Below are 10,039 nucleotides of genomic sequence, written 5' to 3'. Positions count from 1 at the left end.
TAAGCGCTTGGGAAGTCCAAGTCGGCAACATCTAGAGACGGTCCCTACCCAACAACGGGCTCACAGTCTAGAAGGGGGAGATAGAGAACAAAAGAAAACATATTATCAAAATAAAATAAATAGAATAAATATGTACTAATAAAATAAATAGAGTAATAAATACGTACAAACATATATACATCTATACAGGTGCTGTGGGGAGGGGAAGGAGGTAAGGTGGAGGGGATGAGGAGGGGGAGGAGGGGGAGAGGAAGGAGGGGGCTCAGTCTGGGAAGGCCTCCTGCGGGAGGTGAACTCTCAGTTTTCGACATTCATTCATTCAATCGTATTTATTGAGCACTTACTGGGTGCAGAGCACTGTACTAAGCGCTTGGGAAGTACAAGTTGGCAACATTTAGAGACGGTCCCTACCCAACAGCAGGCTCACAGTCTAGAGGGGGGAGACAGACAACAAAGCATATTAACAAAATAAAATAAATAGAATATATAGTGTGCAGAGCACTGTACTAAGCGCTTGGGAAGTCCAAGTTGGCAACATCTAGGGACGGTTCCTAACCAACAGCGGGCTCACAGTCTAGAAGGGGGTGACAGACAACAAAACAAAACATATTAACAAAATAAATAGAATAAGTACTGTGTGCAGAGCACTGTACTAAGTGCTTGGGAAGTTAAAGTCGGCAACATCTAGAGACAGTCCCTACCCAACAGCGGGCTCTCAGTCTAGAAGGGGGAGACAGACAACAAAACAAAACATATTAACAAAATAAAATAAATAGAATAAATACTGTGTGCAGAGCACTGTACTAAGCGCTTGGGACGTACAAGTTGGCAACCCTCTAGACTGTGAGCCCACTGTTGGGTAGGGACTTTCTCTATATGATGCCAACTTGTACTTCCCAAGCGCTTAGTCCAGTGCTCTGCACAAAGTAAGCGCTCAATAAATACGATTGATTGGTGCTGTGGGGAAGGGAAGGAGGTAAGACGGGGGGGGGGGGGATGGAGAGGGGGACGAGGGGGAGAGGAAGAGCCCGCTGTTGGGTAGGGACTGTCTCTAGATGTTGCCAACTTGTCCTTCCCAAGCGCTTAGTCCAGTGCTCTGCACACAGTAAGCGCTCCATAAATACGAGATATATATATATATATATCCAGGTGCTGTGGGGAAGGGAAGGAGGTAAGACGGGGGCGGGGGGGATGGAGAGGGGGACGAGGGGGAGAGGAAGAGCCCACTGTTGGGTCGGGACTGTCTCTATATGTTGCCAACTTGGACTTCCCAAGCGCTTAGTCCAGTGCTCTGCACACAGTAAGCGCTCAATAAATACGATTGATTGATTGATTGATATTAACAAAATAAAATAAATAGAATAGATATGTACAAGTAAAATAAATAAAAAAATAGAGTAATAAATCTGTACAAGCATATATACATATATATCCAGGTGCTGCGGGGAAGGGAAGGAGGTAAGACGGGGGGGGGGGGGGATGGAGAGGGGGACGAGGGGGAGAGGAAGAGCCCACTGTTGGGTAGGGACCGTCTCTATATGTTGCCAACTTGGACTTCCCAAGCGCTTAGTCCAGTGCTCTGCACACAGTAAGCGCTCAATAAATATATACTAATATATACTCAATATATAAAAAAATATATACACATATATACATATACAAATATATACTCAATAAATATATACTGTCTATATATATATATATATATCCAGGTGCTGTGGGGAAGGGAAGGAGGTAAGACGGGGGGGAGAGGAAGAGCCCACTGTTGGGTAGGGACCGTCTCTCTATGTTGCCAACTTGTCCTTCCCAAGCGCTTAGTGCAGTGCTCTGCACCCAGTAAGCGCTCAATAAATACGATTGATTGATTGATTGCTGTGGGGAAGGGAAGGAGGCAAGACGGGGGCGGGGATGGAGAGGGGGACGAGGGGGAGAGGAAGAGCCCACTGTTGGGTCGGGACTGTCTCTCTATGTTGCCAACTTGCCCTTCCCAAGCGCTTAGTGCAGTACTCTGCACACAGTAAGCGCTCAGTAAATATATACTAATATATACTCAATATATATAAATATATATATATATACATATATATATACAAATATATACTCAATAAATATATACTGTGTATATATATCCAGGTGCTGTGGGGAAGGGAAGGAGGTAAGACGGGGGGGGGGGGGAATGGAGAGGGGGACGAGGGGGAGAGGAAGAGCCCACTGTTGGATAGGGACCGTCTCTCTATGTTGCCAACTTGTCCTTCCCAAGCGCTTAGTGCAGTGCTCTGCACCCAGTAAGCGCTCAATAAATACGATTGATTGATTGATTGCAGTGGGGAAGGGAAGGAGGTAAGAAGGGGGGGATGGAGAGGGGGACGAGGGGGAGAGGAAGAGCCCACTGTTGGGTAGGGACTGTCTCTCTATGTTGCCAACTTTCCCTTCCCAAGCGCTTAGTGCAGTGCTCTGCACCCAGTAAGCGCTCAATAAATACGATTGATTGATCGATTGCTGTGGGGAAGGGAAGGAGGTAAGACGTGGGGGGGATGGAGAGGGGGAGAGGAAGATCCCACTGTTGGGTAGGGACCGTCTCTCTATGTTGCCAACTTGTCCTTCCCAAGCGCTTAGTGCAGTGCTCTGCACCTAATAAGCGCTCAATAAGCACGATTGATTGATTGATTGATGGAGGGGGCCGAGTCTGGGAAGGCGATTGAGTGAATGAACGAACGAGAGGAGGAGCTCCCGGCCCACTCCGCCCCCGAGGAAATAAAGAGGGAGGGACTGGAGCTCCCGGGGTTGGCCTCCTCCTTCTTCTCCTCCTCCTCCTCCTCCTCCTCCTCCTCCTCGTCGTCCTCGTCCTCGTCCCCGCTTCCCCAGGCGCGTCAGGCCGGCGGCCCTCCCGGAGGCGGCGTTGGCAGGCGGGAAGATGCGAGGAGCGGGGGAGACGCCAAGCACGGCGCCGCGATGGGCGGCCTGAGCGCGGCCGGGCCTGGGGCTGGCGCCGTGAGCCGGGGCCGGCGACGGACGAGGGGGGCCCCCCAAGGGCGGCCGCCTCCGGGGAGCCCTCCGGGCGGCCGGCGCCGAGGAGGAGCCGATGGGGCCCGGCGGTGGAGGAGGAGGAGGCTCCCTCCTCAACTTTCCCGCGCCTCCCTGAAGCGGGGAGCCGCCGTCCAGAAAGGGCCCGGCGGCGAAACCCGGGGAGCCAAGGGGCCTCCGAGGGCCCCGCCCCAACGCCACCAACCCCGGGCTTCGGACCAAAAAAGAGAAAACCCCCCAGCGTTTTCGGGAAACTTGACAACATGGCTTCTCCTCCTCCTCCTCCTCCTCACCAGCAGCTGCTGCATCACCACGGCACCGAGGTGAGCTGTGACTCCAGCGGAGACAGCGGCAGCGTGCGGGTGAAAATCCAGCCCCACCATCACCACCACCACCACCACCACTACCACCACCACCCCCCCAACAGTCACCCCAAGCGCTGCAAATACAGCATCTCCTCCAGCTGCAGCAGCTCGGGGGAGTCGGGCGGGCTCCCCAGGCCGGGCCGAGGCCTCCGCCGGCAGAAGAAGCTGCCCCAGCTCTTCGAGAGGGCCTCCAGCCGCTGGTGGGACCCCAAGTTCGACTCCCCCAACCTGGAGGAGGCCTGCATGGAGAGGTGCTTCCCGCAGACCCAGCGCCGGTTCCGCTACGCCCTCATCTACCTCGGCGCGGCCTGCCTCCTCTGGGGCGTCTACTTCGGCGTCCACGTGGGATCGCACCCGGTGGCCTTGGCCGTGCCGGCCCTGGCCTTCCTCCTGGTGTGCGCCTGCTTCTTCCTCTTCACCTTCACCGAGCTGTACGCCCGGCATTACGTGTGGACCTCGCTGAGCCTCACCCTCCTGGTCTTCGCCCTGACCCTGGCGGCCCAGTTGCCGGTGGGGACGCCGCACTCCGGCGGAGAGGACCGGGCCAACCTCACGCCCCCGGCCGCGCCCCCCCGTTCCTGCCTCTCGCAGGTGGGCAGCTTCTCCGTGTGCGTCGAGGTCCTCCTGTTGCTCTACACCGTCATGCGTCTGCCCCTGTACTTAAGCCTCCTGATGGGCGTCACCTACTCGGTGCTCTTCGAGACCCTCGGCTTTCACTTCCGAGACAGGGACTGTTACCACGCGCTGGCCCCCCGGGCGGTGCACTGGGAGCTGCTGAGTAAGGCCCTGCTCCACGTCTGCATCCACGCCATCGGCATCCACCTGTTCGTCATGTCCGAAGTCAGGTCGAGGAGCACGTTCCTGAAGGTGGGGCAGTCGATCATGCACGGGAAGGACTTAGAAGTGGAGAAGGCCCTGAAGGAGAGGATGATCCACTCCGTGATGCCCCGAATCATAGCGGACGACCTGATGAAGCCGGGGGACGACGACAGCGAGAACTCCGTCAAGCGCCACTCCACCTCCAGCCCCAAGAACAGAAAGAAAAAGTCGTCCATTCAGAAGACCCCCATAATATTCCGCCCCTTCAAAATGCAGCAGATCGAAGAAGTGAGCATTTTGTTCGCCGACATCGTCGGCTTCACCAAGATGAGCGCCAACAAATCCGCCCACGCCCTCGTGGGCCTCCTGAATGACCTCTTCGGGCGCTTTGACCGGTTGTGCGAAGAAACCAAGTGCGAGAAGATAAGTACCTTGGGGGACTGTTACTACTGCGTGGCCGGCTGTCCGGAGCCCCGAGCGGACCACGCTTACTGCTGTATCGAAATGGGCCTGGGCATGATTAAAGCCATCGAGCAGTTTTGCCAGGAAAAGAAAGAGATGGTGAACATGCGGGTCGGGGTGCACACCGGGACCGTCCTCTGTGGCATTCTGGGCATGAGGAGGTTTAAATTTGATGTGTGGTCAAACGATGTCAATCTAGCCAATCTCATGGAGCAGCTGGGAGTGGCCGGCAAGGTTCATATTTCGGAAGCGACGGCGAAGTATTTAGACGAGCGTTACGAGATGGAGGATGGGAAAGTTCTTGAACGGGTTGGCCAGAACGTCGTTGCCGACCAGTTGAAAGGTATGTGCCGGCCTTGGTCTCGGCCCTTCCGCCTCCCCTTCCCCTTCCCCGTGCCCCCCGGCTGTGTGTTTAATCTCCCTCCTTGGGGTTTGATCGGTTCTGAGGGACTCAATCTGGTTCTCCCCGATAACTCGGGGTCGGTTTGGGCTTTATTTTGAGGAGTTAAGGATCGGCAATCGCATCGTGGGGGTCTGAAATGGACACTCTGGCCCACGTTGGGGAGGCTGTTGGGGAGGGAAGGAGAACTCTTTGAAATGGGCATCGTAACTCGTAATTCTGCACTTCACAGTCTCCCAAATGTGTGAAAGGAATATGAGATGTGTTAGAGTTTGGAATATGCAACAAACACAAGACAGTTGTACAGTTTGAACAGTCGCGACGACCGAACGCTTGAATTTCATGTGACAGACGTGTTTGCTTCCAGAAGGCTGGGCTGCGGGAAGACCCAAAAGTTTGTTGTTCTCCTTTTTTTGGGGAAAAAAAATAGCCCTGCCGTGTTTTCTCTAATCGATTCAGATCGGTTATTTGGGTTTTGGATTCCGAGCTGCCCAGTCCTCCAAAATGGATGAAGGAGAACTCTGCCAAGTAAAAGGGGACTGCCCAACTCCTTCCTCTCCCTCCTGTAGTTTGTTTAGGTTGTGTTGTTCTTGTCTCTGACGAATATTTTGACATCTTTTCTGGGATTTTTTCCTGACCTGGAGATGGCTGGTATCGATTGATCTCAAGGGTGAGCTAAATCCAGCCTGTGGTCCCTTTGGCCTGGCTTCTGGGCCCCATTAGATAAATAGAACTCTTGTGTGTGGCTCTGCTGACCCCAGCTGTTTTTGTCTGTGGAGAGGTGGGATGGGGAGGACCGCTTCCCCGCTGACATCAGAATGGTGTTGATTTGGTAGGAATGACATCGTTGCTGACTTTTTATAGCCCGCTCAAACTCTCTTAATTTGCCCTGGAGTGAGAGAGCGATTTGTTCTCGATCTGTTGTAGCTAGGTACAACTGAAACGAAATGGAAAACTCCAACCGGTTTTTTACTATGCCTGCTATTTACCCTCCATTTCTTTTCATTTTTTTGAAAAGGGCTTCCCTAATTTGAATGAAAAAATAGTGAAGCTTCGTTTATAGCACGTACGTGGAAGTACCTTGGAGAATACAGTGGGGTACAAATCAAATCGTGACATTAGTCAACCGATCGCATTTATTGAGTGCTTAGTATGTGCCCAGCACTGTAATTAAGTGCTCGGGAGAGTGCAATATAACAGAGTTGGGAGATACATTCTCTGCTCACCCGGAGCTTATAGTGCAGTGCTCCAGTGCTTAGAACAGTGCTTCGCACATAGTAAGTGCTTAATAAATGCCGTTTAAAAAAATACAGTCTAGAAGAAATGCTTTTTTCCCTAGTTCGATTCTTTTCCCCACAGAGGGCCCAGTTGACAGCTTCTGAGCCCCAGGTACTAATGTTATGACATTAGTCTCACCTTGGATTCATTAGGGTAGCAGTAAGCCTTCCGGATGCCCCATTCCAACTTATTTCCTAAACTGGAATGTTGGGGACTCTTGAGTCCTCAGCAGTACAAAGTGTATTTTTGGATGTTATTCCAGTCCTTGGTAATGACCACCTCCAGCAGACTAGAGGACAATAAGAATACACAATTTGAGTAAGGGACTACATTTATAAACTTTGTGCTTCTAGAGGCCCATTGGATAATCTGGTGACAGTCCCCCTCGCTTTTAGATTCCTGATAAGTGGGTAGAAAGTAAAAGAAATTAAACTATTGGAATATAGTTTTCTGGAAAAGGATGGCTGCAGCACTTTTTCCTACCTCATGATTATGTAAATGATGATGATGGTAGTTAAGTGCTTTACTATATGTCAAGCACTGTTCTGATTACAAGGTAATCAGGTTGTCCCATGTGGGTCTCACAGTCTTAATCCCTATTTGTACAGATGAGGTCACTGAGGCACAGAGAAGTGAAGTGATTTGCCCAAGGTCACACAGCAGACAAGGGGCCGAGCCGGGATTAGAACCCACGTCCTCTGACTCCCAAACCCGTGCTCTTTCCACTAAGCCACGCTGCCACTTAAATGTGCTTTGTCCCATAGTGTTGTAATTGCATCGTGCTCATTTAGTCTTTTGGGTATTTGACAAAAATATTAACTCTAAATTGGTGAATGCAGTATGAGAAGCTGATTGGATTTGCTACTTGAAAACATATGCATACAGTATATATTTTAATCTCTTCCGGTTTCTTTTGAATAAGCCCTTTGTAACCTTGGGGAAACCATTTCCCTTGTAATATTTATAGTCAGTTCTTATATCGGAGAGGACTTTTTTTTTTTCCAGAGTTGACTTTTGCTAAAAAACATTTTGTAAGCTACAAAAGTGATGTAGTACAGTAATGTGAGTTATTTTTTAAAGCTCTGATGACTTTCAGGGCCGAATTTATTAGGTGTAGAGAATGTGTCCACTCACTGGGTTGCATTGTACTCTTCCAAGCGCTGAGTATAGTGTTAAACGCTCAATAAATACTATCGATTTGATTTTGTCTACACAGAAACAGTCAATTTTGAATGTTGAAGTGTGCTAGCAGAATTGGCAAATGCATCTAGCTTACTGAGGTGATTCTGTGCTTGGTAATTGGGGCTGGTTGCCCCCTTTTCTAGGCTAATTAACGTTGGCCAAGTGGAAGTGTAGGCCGAATCCTCATAAGATTCTTTGCCAAGTTTTATGATCGTTCAGTTGTTTAAATCCAGTCGTTACCTGGCATAGTTCAGGGAATGTTCTTGAGGTGCAGCGTTTACGGAACGTACAGCCAATCGAATATTTAAGTAACTTCAAAAAGTTTCACTTAACACTTTAGTTTGCAAAATGTGGTTATTCAAATTAATAAAAAGATGGTAGTGAAATGCACTTTAGGAGCACTGGTTGCAAACTCTCGTCAGGTGCAATTGAGAAACTTGAATGTGAAGAGTTGTCATGGAATAATATTTTAAGTTGAGCGCTTGAAATGAAGATGAGTTGTAGGTGTCATCCCAAGCTCATCCTGTCTGGTACTCCAGCTTCGATACCATAATCGTGTTTCTAGCTCCGTGAGCAGGGAGTGTGTCAGCTAACAGTGTTGTATTGTACATTCCCAAGCGCTTAATACAGTGCTCTGCCCCCAATAAATTCCATCGATTGATTTTGGCCTGTGAGCCTGGGATCACTGGTTTTTATGTAATAATAATAATTATGGTACTTGTTAAGTGCTTACTATGTGCCAAGCCCTGTTCTAAGCACTCAGGACTTCTAGCGTTGCTTACTTCTAGCTGGTTAAGAATAGATCGTATTTATGGAGCGCTTAGTGTGGGCAGAGCACTGTACTAAGCGCTTGGGAAGCAGCGCGGCTCAGCGGAAAGAGCCCGGGCTTTGAAGTCAGAGGTCATCGGTTCAAATCCCGGCTCTGCCACCTGTCAGCTGTGTGACTTAGGGCAAGTCACTTCACTTCTCTGGGCCTCAGTTACCTCCTCTGTGAAATGGGGACTAAGACGGTGAGCCCCACACGGGACAACCTGGTCACCTTGTAAATTCCCCAGCGCTTAGAACAGTGCTTTGCACATAGTAAGCGCTTAATAAATGCCATCATTATTATTATTAGATCCCCAGTGTTTCAGCGATGGCTTTGCTTCGGCGCTAGAGATATTAGGGGCATAGGAACTAGGAACAATGATGCAAAGCAGGGAGAGATTGAACAGCTTCCAAACGAAGTCAGTCAGTCCGTCATACTTATTGAGCGCTTAGTGTGTGCAGAGCACTGTACTGAACACTTTGGAGAGTACAATATAACAATGTAATGGACACATTCTCTGCCCACAGTGAACTGGTGGCCTCCACCCAGCCCACTTTCCCAGAAGCCCTTCCGTGCCATGGCCCAGTAACTAGAACTTTTGGTTTGGACAAAAAACAGGCTAGTTTATTCTCTAGCTGTTTTTTCTTGAAACACTGTAAACTTGGCGGTAAGATAAGTACATTCTTTAAACTTTCATGTATTGCAAGATTTGAAAGTAACACTTATTTTTCTTGGGATGGCCTGAGATGAATTGAGAAGACTTGGCATTATCTAGTGCTTGTTTAGAGTGATCCCCAACTCCCTTGCAAAAATTCCAAAATATAGTTTTCAGTGTAGACAATCTGTTTTACACCATTTACAACCTAAATTGGGACAAAACATTTCACGTGAAGATTTTTTTTTCCCACTCAGTTTTGCCTTGTTTGTTTGCTTTTTTTGGCGGGGGGACCACCCAGATGATGAAACTGTAGACGGTGAGCTTGTTATGGGTAGGGAATGTGTCTCCTACTTCAGTTGTATTGTGCTGTCCCTAGCACTTAGTACAGTGCTCAGCACATAGTAGGTGTTCAGTAAATACAATTGATTGGTTGATGAAACTTGACTTTACATGAGGACTGAGTTTCCACAACGTTGTGCCGAGTTGGCGTGTTCTGAAAACGTACAGGTGTGTTTCCTCACAAATGAACAAACTTAGTTAAAAAGGAGGATTGGGTAAGGATCCAAGATTTACTTTAGGCTCTGCCTTTTGGGTGGAATAAGTCAGGTGAAAAATTGTATTCTTAAGGCACTAAAAGACTCGTGTGTTAAAGTGCCATACTAAGCAGTGGGGCGAATACATGGAAATTAACTGTGTTGCTGTGTCTGGGGCACTAGTGACTAACGGAGGTCAAACCAGTAGAAAAATGGCACTCCACCTTCTTTTGAAAAAGTGGTTCATTCTGACATTTCTTGAGCCAAGGGTACCCTCTCTCTTTGGCTCGGTAGACCCTGGGACAACTTCTCTCTCTTGAGGTATACTGTGAAAAGTTTTCAATCTAAATAGAAACGAAAACACCAGAGAACTAAGAACAGGACAGACACTCTACTGACTAGAAGATAGGTTTAGTAGAAATTAATTGCCCCAGGGGGCAGAAATTCTCAGTAGCTTCCATATGACCAGTCTTGGCATTCTTGGTTTGGCCATTTTGTTTCCAATATAAA

The 10,039-nt window shown here is 49.0% G+C and overlaps 1 protein-coding gene across 2 annotated transcripts in view; it reads left to right on the top strand.

Annotated features, from left to right (window-relative positions):
- Nucleotides 1-3,146: 3,146 nt before the first annotated feature.
- The window catches only part of ADCY9 (adenylate cyclase 9), a 216,594-nt gene continuing 209,701 nt past the window's right edge, over nt 3,147-10,039 (top strand). For both annotated transcript variants that reach the window (XM_038763009.1, XM_038763008.1), the window contains exon 1: nt 3,147-5,013. In XM_038763009.1, coding sequence (XP_038618937.1) covers nt 3,288-5,013 — 1,726 coding nt within the window. In that variant the 5' untranslated portion in view covers nt 3,147-3,287. The remainder of the gene's footprint in view (nt 5,014-10,039) is intronic.

This window comes from Tachyglossus aculeatus, chromosome 21 (genome assembly GCF_015852505.1).
Source record: "Tachyglossus aculeatus isolate mTacAcu1 chromosome 21, mTacAcu1.pri, whole genome shotgun sequence".
Taxonomy (NCBI): domain Eukaryota; kingdom Metazoa; phylum Chordata; class Mammalia; order Monotremata; family Tachyglossidae; genus Tachyglossus; species Tachyglossus aculeatus.
The sequence above is the reverse complement of the archived record's forward strand: the minus strand, read 5'-3'. Positions and strand labels throughout refer to the sequence as shown.